Source organism: Medicago sativa, chromosome 6 (genome assembly GCF_051527215.1).
Source record: "Medicago sativa cultivar Bolivia chromosome 6, Bolivia_mono, whole genome shotgun sequence".
NCBI lineage: Eukaryota > Viridiplantae > Streptophyta > Magnoliopsida > Fabales > Fabaceae > Medicago > Medicago sativa.
Window position 1 is genome coordinate 45,301,447 of NC_140754.1, and position 14,494 is coordinate 45,315,940.

General features: G+C 35.3%; 1 protein-coding gene across 2 annotated transcripts; it reads right to left on the reverse strand.

The window, feature by feature from the left end:
• Positions 1 to 537: 537 nt before the first annotated feature.
• On the reverse strand, positions 538 to 10,844 carry LOC146915478 (uncharacterized). Of its 2 annotated transcripts, none has more exons than XM_085717847.1 (11): positions 10,710 to 10,844; positions 8,390 to 8,448; positions 7,935 to 8,127; positions 7,367 to 7,503; positions 7,153 to 7,197; positions 7,019 to 7,072; positions 3,831 to 3,935; positions 3,537 to 3,740; positions 2,942 to 3,027; positions 1,237 to 2,297; positions 538 to 1,119 (listed from the first exon to the last, which is right to left on the reverse strand). In XM_085717847.1, the coding sequence occupies exons 3-11, from the start codon at positions 8,083 to 8,085 to the stop codon at positions 869 to 871; spliced, it is 2,094 nt and encodes a 697-aa protein (XP_085573973.1). In that variant the 5' UTR covers positions 8,086 to 8,127; positions 8,390 to 8,448; positions 10,710 to 10,844; the 3' UTR covers positions 538 to 868. The 2 variants fall into 2 exon arrangements, with proteins under 2 accessions (XP_085573973.1, XP_085573974.1); XM_085717848.1 differs by having other exon boundaries at positions 538 to 1,133.
• Between the last annotated feature and the right edge of the window lie 3,650 nt (positions 10,845 to 14,494).

Consider the following 14,494-nt stretch of genomic DNA (forward strand, 5'->3'; position numbering starts at 1 on the left):
ATGATATATCAATGAAACGGGTCAAGATTGATATCATATAGTAAAAGTACATGAGACGTGAATTTTACAAATCTCAATGACATTAAAATTTTATAAATATGATCTGTGATAAAAATATATTTATATTCAACATTCAACATCAGACAAATATGTTTCACAGTGAATGTAGATATAAATATGATCTGTGATAAAAGTATGTAGTTTTTGAAATATATGGACACAAATATGTTTCACAGTGAATGTAGATTAAAATCAGGTCAAAAAAAAAAATGAATGTAGATTAAAAATTATGCACTAACAGTACAAAAACACGTTATGCATCAAATTTCACTGCATAAATATTTATGAAAATATTCCACGTAGTTGAACAAAACGACATTGTGGTGAAATGTAATTGAACGACTATATAAGCCATTTTTAGTACCAAAACCTTTTATACTTGCTTAATTATTTAAATTATTTGTTATATCAATTACAGGCAAAATTTGGACAATTATGTCGAAAGGGGAAAAAAAAGAAAATAAACCTTGCCTAGTATAAACGATAAGCAATGAGCTCAATAGAAATAACGAAAAAAATATTATCTTTAAAGTAACTAAGCAAACTTTAACACAAATTTTGCCAAAAACTCCACAATTAAAACGAACTTGTCTACCAAATCCTGCTATATCTACCATGGTCTGGTAGATGCTATATCTACCATCGTCTGGCAGATATAAAAAGGTCGCAATATAAAAAGACTCACCGGAAAAATCTACCATCATCTGGCAAAACTCTGCTAATCTGGTAAAACTCTGCTTAAAAAACGGCAACTAAGTCGATCTGTGCCTATCTGTATAACTATATAATTCAATTTGCTACTTTAGTATTAGGTTGTGTTCTCTTTCGGAATATACTTGTAATTGGTTCCCTTTTTAGACTTCCCACTGTGTTTGGATTTCGAAGCTTTGGTGGTTGACAGTGACTTGTTCTCTTCGTTTGCCAGAATGTTGCTGCATCTATCAACATCAGAAGATTCACATGCTGCCTTCAAATCTTGTATCTTGTGGCTCCCAGGAGATTCAGAGTCAAGCGAAACAACCAACTTCACATGACTTGATGAGATAGCTTCTTCCCATCCTGCATGACAATTGCTTTAATCAGGGGAAAAATATATATTACAGACCGAGCCAAATATTTAGGTACAAGCCAGTATTTTAGAAGAATCATGAAAAATTTAGTAGTAACAATGCTTACTTTGTGCAAGAAAGGCTTTTGCAGCCCGGCTGGAGAACTGGACTTTTCCTGGATCTACTCTACCCTCTGGATTGGAGATTTTATTTTCAATATCAACATCACTACCATCACTAGACAACTTTGACAAGTTTTGAAAACCTTCACTTTTATTAACTGCATCAACTACTGCCTCAGGACTTAGAACTGGAAATAGATCTTTAGTTTCAAACTGACTAACTGGTGTCGAAGGCTTAACTGTTGATTGGTCGTTTCCAGTCTTAACAAAATCAGGTTTCTTTGGCTTATCCCGAGAATTATTCAGCTTTTCCACATTCTCAATCAAACATTTTTCTTGAGATGCCACCACATTACCCACTGATTTGCTGCACTTGCCTAGATTGACAGGTATCGATCCGATCAAAACTTCAGGATTCTTAACTAGATTGACAGGTATAGATCCTATCAAAACTTCAGGATTCTTTACTAGATTGACAGGTATAGATCCTATCAAAACATCGTGATTCTTAACTATGTCAGCTTTGATCTTCGCTCCGGTTTTTAAAACCATCCTGTCAGTTTCAGGTTTTGGCTTCTCATGCCATGCTTTACCAGCAGCATGAACTATAGTATCTGCCCTCTGATAATCGCAGGTTCCATATTGCTGAACGACTTCAGGCTTTGAAATTGGAGGATTCTTCTTTGTATGCAGATCACTGACAACGGTGTGCTGGGGTGGTTTTGGCAGCTCTTGCCATCTTGCAATTGCTCTGCACGGACGATCCAGTTCACGTTCTGGCTGTCCAATAATCTGAACGGAACCAAACGTATGTCCTGACTGAGTATCCCCATATTTTTCCTCATTGACGTCAGGGCGTTGAAAAGGAGTGTTATTTTCAAACTCCTCTGGATTTTGAGCTTCAACATCATATGTATCCAAAGATTTTTCTGCTGATGATAAAGTCTTCACTGTAGTGTCAACATTCCCTTTAGTTTCTACCTTAAGCTTGTGACTTTGTTCCCTAGCCTTCTGTTCTTTTTGTCTAATCTTTTTCTCGCGTTTCCTCTTCAAAACTTCAGCTTGTCTATAAACATAAGAGTAATAAATAAGGAGTCCTATTATCCATACATTCAAGAGAATACATTTTTAGCTGCATCTCGTGTATGTTTTGCTAAGCGAAAGTTCAGAGATAAGCTCGAAGTATTGTAGCTCATAGTTTGTTTTACTTATATGAAATGAAACTAGCTCATAGTTTGTTTTACTTATATGAAATGAAATCTAGCAAAATAAAATGAAAACCATTGCAGAAGCATTGTATAATCATATATTAACGTATGCACGTGCTCATTTAAGAAGTACAATAAATTAGCAGCAGGTAAACTCAGCTAAGTTATTGCATCAAGCATGAGTTTTTTCAGACACGAGATCAAATTTACTAAAACATTGCATGGGAGTTTTGTGCAGGTTGATGATGTCAGTTGCTTTCTTAAGACCCTAATTTTTGCTACATCTATTGAGATGGAATGCCATATCAAGCCAGGTACTCTAGGTAGCTTTGCACTTCTGAGCTGTACAGAATTATTATAGTTTAAATGAACTCTCTTATTTCACAAAACAAAACCAAAAAGGGGTTTTTCTCAGGCTTCAGTCTAAATTTTCAATTAAGATAACTCCCCTGTATATAAATTAAATATACACGGGTAAAGCATAAATCAAAATTCAAAGAACCTTTTCTTAGCAGCTTCTTCCTCGTCCACCAATTGCTTCTGGCACCTCAGAGCTTCAGCATCCTTGTCGGCAAACCATGCCTTAACCTAAATGAAAGAAAACTCATTTCATCATGACTATGACTGAAATAACTAATTTGGGAAATCAATCAGGATATAAAGTTTTGTACTATATGTGCAAATTATGCTTTGACATTCTTTCCCATTGGCACCTTCACAGCAATATCAGAATTTCAAATATACACTTATAAAACACATGCTAAATTCATGGGTTAATTATTGAAAGAAAAAACCAATTTGAATTGTGATATGGACTTGGGTATTATTGGGTGCCTAAGTCTCCCATCGAGTAGTGTGGGATGTTAGGTGGAATACTAAAGTGGGTAGATTTTTCCTATAGTGCTTGAGTGTTAATCAAATGGTAACAGAGTAAGTTGCAATGTCTCAAAAAGGTCTATCTACAAATGGACTGACTGGAAAAGGGTTGAGAAAAGCATTGTAGAGTGCAGCCTCCGAGAACTCGAGAAGTCGTGTATCAGGGATGATGCTACAATAGGGACTTGGATTTTATGGAATAAGTTACGAGAAACAATTACCAATATCTGTTCGAGCAAGAAGCTTGTGCAAGCAACTACATTTTTGGGTTCAAGACCAATTTTTCCATCCCCTCCAAGAAAAATAGATTTTTGCATTGACGCTGCTGTGCCCAATAAAAATGTTCCTTCACTAGCATCATCAAGGATATTGAACAGCTCATAGGAAGGTATGGGAAAACTTGAAGGTTTAGATTCAAGAATATCCTGCAAACAATTTAGATGTATTGCATTAATATACCAAAGTTACATCTATAACAAAATTTAACAAGAAAAGCAAATTGATATGCTGCTTACCAATAGGGCAGCACCAGCCCTCAGATAACACGGCGGAAGTAAAAAAAATCCTTGTTTTTGAGTAAGAGTCATCAAAGTATCCAAAATTGAAGACCCTGGAACTCCCTAGAAAGCACAGTCAATGACGAACAAGATATTAAGATTACCTTATGTAAAACAGGAAAAGCAATACACACACACACACAAAAAAGAGCTGAAACAAAGAGAACAACATAATGCTCTATCATAGATCATATCTCAAGTCAAATCATTGACCTCTCAAGTCTTTCTTAATAGTTTCTCGAATAGTTTTTATTGATCTTCCTCTGCCTCAAGCAATTGAACTACCTTACCCTTGAACTACTCTCCTTTGTATTAAAATTACAGTTCTTCTCGCCAAATGACTAAACATCTTATGTCGGGATTCAACCATCTTTTATACAACAAGGGCTATCTCAAATCTATCTCAAATGCTATCATTCCAATCCAATCTAGTCTAAAATATTTCCACACATCTAGTGCGGCATTCTCATCTCGAATACACCACATTTACTTTGATGTTGGTAATTTATTTCCCAACACTCTGTTTCATACAACATCGGTATTAGAGTTGTAACTTGTACAATAGAACTTTCCTTTTAGCTAGAGCGGAACCTTTCTATCACATAAAACACCCGAAGATCTCCTGCATTTCATCTACCTAACTTGAATCCTATGATTTACATCTCCCCTTATTTCTCTGTCATTTTTTTAACAATACATCCAAGATATTTAAACCATGTGACTGGTGGTTATAGTATGGTCTCCTACTTTCACCTCTAAACAAGGTGTTCTTTGCCTTCCCTAAATTGGCATTCAGTATATTGTCTTGCGTCTGTCTACTCAAACAAAAGGCATATGCTTCTAAAGCTTGTCTTCTAACCTCAGCTTCATTGTCTTTCTCATTTCAACAAGGACTACACTATCTTCAAAAAATGTGTCAGTGTTGGCTCGTGAGTGTGCTGCGTAAGGACATCCAAGTCTAATGTAAAAAGATAGGGGCATAAAGTTGACCCTTGGTGCAGTCCTGAAGCTATTGGGGCATGCTCCTCTCCACACCCTTTGTTCTCGCATTAGCCATGGCCACCCTACAGATAGATGGACAGCCATGCATCATTAAAATTGACTCATAGTTTAGTCATTTTTTCTGTTTATTAATTAGTATATTACGTTAAGATGATTTCTGATCTTCCCCCTCCTTGTCCTTTTAGGTTTTGGGCCTAGCTGGACCTTACAAAACTGGCTTACATGGTGAGGGTTTCCCCTGACTTATAACCATTATTTAAGCCATATCGCTATCTATTCCAGCCTCAAGTGCACGACACAACAATTTTTAGGTATTGTCCGCTTTGAGTCTTGTGTAAGTCCTCATAGTTTCGTTGTAGGTATCTATAAACTACCCTTAGTCTGGATTATCAAGCAATGTGAGACTTTTTGATGTACCGGAACAGTGTACCCCAACCCGACGTGCTAATGATCCGACCTCAAGTCTACAGCACCGCATTATGGTTTTGTCATTTGTAAACTGTACTTCAGGGGGTTGAGGATTGTGGGATTACACAAACTACACTTAACCTCTTCCAAAGCAATGTGGGACTTTTTTTGGTGTACCAGAACAGTAGCCACCAGTTGAGGTTAAGGGGCTAAAGGGTTGTAGCTTACACCCTTCCTAGCGTGCTAATGTTCCGACCTCAAGTCTGCAACACCGCGTTTCCGAGGTATTCTCCACTTTGGAAAATGTGTAAACCCTCGCGGATTTTCCGTTGCAAAAGGAACCTTGGATGACAGAGGAGTGTGGGTGTTGTTTATAAATTACCCATAGCCTCGATTCCCAAGCAATGTGGGGGTTTTGGGTGAACTGGAACACTATCCAATGAGGAACTCTCAATATCCTCTGCCAAAGACTAAACATATGGAGCATAACATTGGTAGCTCGACAACGGGTCTAGGATAGACTTTGACAACATCCTAGAATTTGCGTTTGGTCTAACATAGCCCCACAAAACCAACTTGCGAGGTGAGAAGTGTCCAAGATTTATAAGCTCTTATTAGACACCATCAATAGTCACTCTGTCACTTGGGATTTTTCCAATGCACCCCTGACGAACAACACACTATTGGGATTATATGGATGGTGGCCCAAAAACAGATCCAGGATATAGACTCGGATAACATCTTAGAATTTAGGTTGGACCAAACTCAACCTCGCAAATCCAACTTATAAGGTGAGGAGTGTCCAGACCTTATAAGCTCCTTTTATACACTAAATTTATATCTCAAAAGGTCAAAGGAGAGGTTGTAAAACTCACATTCCCATTTGAAAAGGAACCTACAATCTTCCCAACACACCAATGGGAATATTTTGTATCAAAACGTAGCAACTATTAAGAATATTGACAATACAACTCATATAAATTTTGTATAAATGAAGGGTGCTGAAGAATAAGTGTGATTAGAGAAGTACTAAAGGTACAAAAATATTTAAAAAAAAATAAAAATATTACGGCAAATTTCAAGAGTTCAAAGTCTTAATTTATGAAAAGTCACCTAGTACTAAAGTGTGCATTCGAAGAAGTGGAATGGATACGTGAGGTTTACATTCACTCCACTCTCTAGATTTCATCTCTTCTAATGCATAGTTTAAAATGTTTGGCATGTCATGAGTATGCATACGAGGTAATTAAAAGTAAGGTTAATAAGTTTGGTCCCTCTACAAAAATTCTTCAAACAATGATCCCCCATAGTTTTTGAAGTGTGCAAATTTGGACCTCGAATAAGCTAAATATGACATCGTATGGAGCGATTAAAAATGATAGACGTTATATTTATAGGGACCAAAAACTTATCTAGCATAAGTTTTTGGTCCCTATAAATATACCGCATTTTGTGTTTAGTCCCTCTATATAGTACCACATGTGCAGCCTTTAACAGCCTTGAAATGTTAAAAGTCCTAGAACCAGCGTATGCGGGAGCTTTAGTGCAACGGACTGCCCTATATAGTGTCACATGTGCAGCCTTTAACAGCAAGGACCAAATTCTCCGATGGAAAACATTTCGGGGACTATTGTTTGATGAAAAATTTGAGAGGGACTAAACAAAACATGAATATAAACAAGATTTAACCATTGAAAGTAAAGCAACTTATTCATGTCAAAGCAACAAGATTTTACCTCCAGCATCACATTTTCGAATGATACAACTTCCTTTGCTTCTTCTACAGAGAGCTATACAAATCATGAATATCAACACATCAATATCACTTGCATCATTCATATATTTATAATTCACAATGATGAAATATTACCTTATCCCAATATGCCCCTAAGAAATCTCTAGTTTTTGAAGTGTCCTGAAATGCGTAAACAGCAACATGAAAAATTGAGGGTAACATCGAAAAGAAGAAAGAAAAAAAAGGTGTTCTCTTGGCATAACATTAAGAAAATACAAAAGGGTAAATGCATGAACTAAGATCAATAATATGATACATATCATTATACTTATGAGATCAGGAAAAAAACCTTGTCAAGCTTTTTGAATCGGTGATGTACAGGTGAATGTCTTCTATAGTTAATGGTGGAGAAAAACTCTTGAGGACACTTCTCACATTTGTCCGACGGGGCCTTCAGAGGATAGAGCAAAGGCCACCCTGGATATTCTGTACAATAAATGAAAAAGAGATATCAGAATAGGATCAAGTTTACATTAGCTTCTAGCTTATGCGAGCTTCTCAATGAAAATAAGTTTATGATACGTCATTTATGAAAAATTCCTCATAAGCTCGTAGATGTTTATTGAAAAGTTGGGATGTAGAAGTTAGTTTTAACTTATACTAGAAGCTATTGCTTAAAAAAAATAAAGCCCAAAAGTGACATAGGATACATTGAACATATAAACACTTGACCCTGAACAGTCCAGCACAAAGGCGACATTAGTGTAAATAAAGATTTATAGCTCTGCTTGGTATATGCTTAGTACATGCTTCAATTCAATTAATGTCCAGTGTAAACAAATTGATGTCACCCAAATGATTTTGAACATGGACCACCAAAATATAAATTTTCAGGCCTGAATAAATATTGCTAACACCTTGCTGATCAAAAGTATGAAGTAATTGAACCAACTGTCCTGGGCTGTCACCGACCCTTGTTGGAAAATAAAAGAAAGGTTGATTTCCAATTGCTTCTCTGATAATGTTATCTACTCCAGTGTCAGGGGCCTTGAATTTTGCAACTGCCATCTATTCAAACAAAAGCTCACCAAGCAATTTTACTAGACTCCACTGCATAAAAGTATAAATTAATACATGTAAGTGGGTCATGAGAAAAGAAGATGAAAATTTCTTATTTAAACCAAGTGAATTTCTAGTGAATAAGTAAAAGTTGTCAGTAGACAGTTAAAAGAGGGGAAAGGCGATGCTTTTGCATGTTCATTTTTCCCTGATTATTAACCCCAAAAAAAGGAGACACAATCCCGTAAATGTTCTGATTAATGCTAGAGAAATAACAGAATTACACTCCATAAATTTATCTTTAAAAACTTACATAAATGTTTGTAGCACAATCCTTGTCCTGTACCTCTTTCTCTCAAAGGACTCGAACCTCTGTTGAAAAGTTAAAAATTAATATCAACATAAAACTACATGGCAAAATCACTAGAATATAATGGTGCACCATATTAGATGGTCGATGTGACATATGCAAAATATATATATGAATGGCCCATTCATACTCCTACCTAGGCGTCACAAACCACGCTTTCATAACGATTACTGCATTGCCAAATGCAGGAAAAGAAATTATAAACATCCAGTTGCAAAAATATGGACCGGATAACTACTTCATACGTAAAAGTTCAGATCATTACTTCTCAGACTTCGAAAGAATGAACAAAAGGAAAAGAATCTAGTAGATGTGAATTTTTTTCCTTCTCTATATGATAAAAACAATTTATGTGTGAAATTAGTGCACTGCCCTGTCCTTCGAATACAGAACTGCAGAACTGTAATTTAATTGGCAGTGAATTAACCCGAAAGTGGCATCGCCCTGAACCAATAAATCAGTAAATCTACAAAAGGTCACTTATTCTCAAGTATATTTGAGGTTTTCCATCGTTAAACTAAACATAGCACTAACCAATAACCATTTACCCAGTTCAAAGCACACACTGGTTAAGTGCTATAAACTTCTGTGTTAAAAAGATAACCCAGTGCTATAAATCTTCTGCATTGCTGAATGCAATTCAACTTTGTTTAAAAAAAATAAAAAGGTATTAAACACTGAATCTAATTACAACAAATCATTATAAACGTGAGTCGACAGAATTTCGTGTTCCCTGCAAAAAGGGACTATCAGTTTTCCCATCATAGATAACCGTCAAATTATAATAAAAAACCACAAGATACATTGATGAAAAATTGAAAAAGTTAATCTCTACAATTCATTTTTCAAAATCAATAAATTGATTGTCAATATAAAGGTGTTTCTTGTGTACCCTTTTCAAGAATACACCCGGTACTACAATCCCGGCCTACTCTAAGGTATATGTATCCAGCTAATAAGGATGCACCAATGATAATACCATCCAATCAACCAATGAAACATTGACATAGACACCTGTGAAGCACAGAGAGACACGGACACTGGACATGACACAGATAGTGACACGTCGACACCGATAATAATATGAGGAAGTGACATAATTCAATGCAATCACATGTGTCGGTGTCAGATACTAACAAGGGTTGAACACCCAGACACGCCTTTGATCAGAAGTGTCGATGCTACATAGATAGACACAAACACAACACTGACCCGTCGACAACGGTAACAATTTGAGAAAATGACATTATTGAATGTAATCACGCATGTCTGTGTGGTGTCAATGTCGGACACATACACATATCAGACATGCCTTCGATCGAAAGTGTCGGAACTACAAAGTAACAACTGATGATTAATAATGTAAACATAAATTAACACCTTTTCATTTCAAGAATACACTTCAGTCCAAGCTTGTTACTACAGTCGCGGCCTATTCTAAAGTGTATACAACTATAAAAGGTTCACAATATGAACTATTGACACGGACACCAAACACGACACTGACAATGACAAGTCGTCACCGGTAACAATTCAACAAACTGACTATTCAATGAACACATGTGTCTGTAGCATCGACACTTCTGATCAAAGAGATGTCATGGTGTCCGACACGTGTTAGTGTCTGACACTGACACAACACTAACACATGTGATTACATTGAATTATGTCACTTTTTCAAATTAATATCGGTGTCAGTGTCAATGTCGTGTTTGTGTTGGTTTCAGACAGAGAGACATGTCGGACACCAGACACGTCTTCAATCAAAAGTGTCAGTGCTAGGTAAAAATAAATAAACTCCAGAAATGTATCTAATTAATCTTTTTAATCATAATCTGAAGATTATCAGTAATTCAATACCCTAAATCATTCAAATAACCCCTATTGATTTTCCAACAAAATTAAAAAAAAATAAATAAATAAATAAATAAACAAATCATCTAAGTTCAAACTCGTATACTCACAAAGGGTACATTCATCAACAAAACCAATAATCATAACCATAAAAATTAATCAACAATTAAGAAACCTAAACACATGCATCAACCACAATAAACACGATCTTTCAACAATTAAAATTCAAAAATCAAAAAATTCAAATAAAAATAAAAATAAAAAAACTACAATGTATATACAAGCTCTAATTTGATATGAGATAACGAAAGAAGTAAAGAAAAATTGAATAATTTTTAGGTTAGAGAATGAGAAAAGAAAAGGAATGAAGTGAGTGAGAGTGAGAGAGAGTGAGAGTTGATGATGTAACCTGAGAGAAATGAGGAGAAGCGGCAGCGAAGGAAAATCGGCGAGAAAACGACAGAAAATGCGAGAAAATGATCAGAGAATGATGTTTGAAGAATGGAAGAAGAGAATTCAGTGAAATAATGTTATGAAGAAAAATAAAATGTTAAGAATGTTCTTCATCTTATATATAAATAGAGAAAAAAAAATTATACATAAATTATGGTAAAAAAAAATTCACCACCGTGTTAACAATGACAAATGTTCTGGAATTTGTCGCGTGAGCTTAGCTTGGTTGTTATGTACAATGCATAAAATATGTAATGTCGGAGGTTCAAACCCTAACCACCACCAGAAAAGAAAAAAAATACCTTTGGAAATTTTTTACCCAAAAACGCCGGAATTAAATGTAAGAGATCTCTTTCAACTTACAAACAAACAAACAAAATTCTTTAAAAAAAAAAAAACAAAATAAAACCTAGGTTCTACCGTAATAAAAAGGGTTAATATATGTTTCCCCCTTTTAATATTAGCAATTTTTGGTTTATTCTCTGTAAAAAAAATTGTTTAGATTCCAACTCTGTAATTTGAAGATTTTTTGATTTTGGACCTTCATGGCATCCAATTACAAAATTTAAGGTACTTTCGCCCTCTGTAATTTTAGAGAATTTCGGTTTACCCCCTGCCATATCATCGATTTTGTACAGTCAAAATTCATGAAGGTCCAAAACCAAAAATTTTCAAATTACAGGGTTGAAATCAAACAAATTTTTTTACAAAAGGTAAACCGAAAATTGCTAATATTACAGGGGGTAAACATATATTAACAAAAAAAATTAAGTTCTAATACAGCTTTTAAATTTATTGGTCAGACGATAATTATCTTCATTGAAGAACATATAGAACACATATTTTACTATTGCAACTAAATTTTACATGTTTGCAAAAGAAAGATATTGAATCTTATTTGTTTAAAGGGTTCGAATTACTTACAAGATGTTGGATCATTTCATTGTTAATAGAAATTAAAAAATATTTCTTTTATATAGAAGTTATTAGTAGAGAAAAGTTTAATTTGAAAGAAATATTTTTGGAACATGAGTTGTAAAATTCAAATATCAAGCTGGCCTGAGCTATTAAAATTAAATTAAAAATTAATTGACTAATTAGACATTTTTCCTTGTACAATAATTGAGAGTTTGTTATTTTTTTTTTCATTTTAAATGATTTCTTTTTTTTTTTTTGGAGAGTAATAATTTAATTTAAAGAATTTTGTGATTGGTTGATTATTTTTCACACTAAAAATATGAAAATGGAGGCCTTCTTTTTATTTATCTTTTGTGTACATAATATTTATATGTAGCAGAGAAAGATCAAATTCCACTTGTTTTAAATGGTCTGAATTTCTTACGACTTGGACCAATCCATCGTTGATAGGAAAGAAAGAAAGGAAAAAAAACATATATTTATCGAAGTTGGCAGGGAAAATTAAATATTGAATGAAATGTTTTTTGGAAAAAGAGTTATAAAAATAAAACAACAAGCTGGCTGTAACACCCACACTAAACGTATCTAGAAAGTCTAGCATGTGTGTTAAGTTGAGTACTGGATACATTAAAATTTACAATAATAAAACTTAGAATTAATTTTTTATACAACAAATGTGTTCGTACAATGATATACAACTCAAATTTTCTAAAGTATAATAAATGCGTCCTTGAATATCCATATCATCCTGCAGCGGGTACGAACGAACTCTTGCTGCAACATCCATTCGGCTACTAGCTTGCTAAACCATCCTGATATCTGAAACCAATAAGGATTGGGATGAGACATAATGTCTCAGTGAGTTCCACCTAATCCTAGGCTATAGGTAACCTCGGGGAAAACCTACGGTCACCACGTGTCTACAATACAACCTAACGGTTGATTATACGTGTGTGGGGACTTGCTTTCCTAGACGGTCGTGCATACTAGACCCGTCATAGGTACTTCTTAACTTGTTATAGACTTCACTTCTTATACGTGTCATGGCGGTCAAGGGGAATCTAAAACTGCAATGCCAAGAATACGCTCTACGTATCGAGGCCTAAGCATAACATAAACATGACACAGTTCTAAACCGGACGATTAGGGGAAACCTAAGATCGTCATCGGCATATCTTTCTTTACTTGCTTCTACTTGCTTGAATACGTTGTATCTAACAACATATCGTATCTTATCACAAAAAGTGATTCTTGATATCTTACTAGTTCTTGACGATCTACGTCAAGGCTCTATGAAATAACATATACATGTCTAATAAATATGCATAGTCAGATTCATTGATTATGTTAGCGTTTAACAAACAAACATTATCTAAGTTCATTTTACGGATTAGTCCCGGGTGGAGTAACCCCCGAAGTTAATCCCTTACTACCGGTGAAAATCTCAGCTAAGGCACACCGGACTCCCTCAGTGGCGTGCGGGTCTCTTACGGCTTATCTCGTTCCCTTTGGAGAACCTCTTGTATCCAACCTTGGAAGGAATACAAAAGACACGACACCTACTCTTGCTTACTCAGTGACATGCGGCTCCCTTACGGCTTAATTGTTCTCATCATGAGAAGCCCTTGTATCCAACATGTGGATAGCAAGAGACATGACACTTGCTTCTTTAAAGTCATAGTCTTATGCATGAATGTAGGTTAAACCTATTCATACTATCTCTTTTACCTCGGATCCTTAAACGATCCCACTAGAGGTAAACTATATGCTTGCTTAACTTACTTCGTGAATAGATGTCTAATCAATTCACGTCTTGCCATACTCGTTTGGTCACTTCAACTCCTATGCAAAGATAATACTCTACATCACCTCGCGTCTTATCTAGCATATCACTAATGCATAGCATTCTATTTCTTTACTAACTATTCTAGTTCTTGACAAGCTATGTCAAGGCTTTACTTTCATTCCCTTCCTGAATGATTAACTAGCTACCCGACTCTTATCGTAGCATTCTCTCGATTGCCATTCGTCATTGAAATTATTAATGTTGTTCATGCATTTTACTACCATATCTTTAGGTGTATTGTGCAATGATTACTTGACTTTGAGGGGTTTTTAAAGTTATAAGAGACTGCAGGGGAAAGCTTTGTCGAAACCACTGCATTTCATGAATTTTCTTGTAAAAAAGTGTTGTGCTGTGGCATCTCGCTTAAGCGAGATTCATCTCGCGTAAGCGAGATTAGCAGTTTTGATTCGACATTCATTTCGCTTGAGCGAGATTTTTCAGTATCAGACCTGCAGAATTCGTGATTTTGACCTCTAAACCTCAAAATTGAGTTTCCAATGCACACAAAAAACTCAGAACACATAGAAAACAGTTTAGAACAATTACATAACAACAAACAACATAATTTCAATGATTAATGGCAAAAGGGGTACTAATCCTCATCATGACTAAACTAACACAAAACAAGTTTTCTTACTAAAATTGCACAACCCAAAGGAAGGTTAAGCTATCTAAGAACTCACATAAACAAGTTTCTTGCAATTCCTTCAAGCTTTCCAAAGATCAAACCCTAGCTTAAGATTCCAAACTTCTATCCATTCTCTTTGTTGTTTCTTGTCCTTTACGCTTCCATAATCCTTGCTTGGTTACCACTTGTTGATCTTGAAAGAGTTTGAGTGGATTGGGAGAGGGGAAAGGGGCGGCCTCTTAGAGAGAATGAGAAGAGAATTCTTTGCCAAAACTTAGAGAGAGAAAGGATAAGGGAAAATGGGATATTTTGGGCCAAAACCAAATAAATATCCTTTCTCGTGCAATTA

What these genes read in the sequence shown, in the direction of transcription:
- LOC146915478 (XM_085717847.1), bottom strand. Translation starts at nt 8,085, where the DNA reads ATGGCAGTTGCAAAATTCAAGGCCCCTGACACTGGAGTAGATAACATT. An exon ending in TAGGGGCATATTGGGATAAG is followed by an intron (nt 7,073 to 7,152) that starts GTAATATTTCAT and finishes TGATTTGTATAG; the next exon opens with CTCTCTGTAGAAGAAGCAAA. An exon ending in GGGCTGGTGCTGCCCTATTG is followed by an intron (nt 3,741 to 3,830) that starts GTAAGCAGCATA and finishes AATTGTTTGCAG; the next exon opens with GATATTCTTGAATCTAAACC.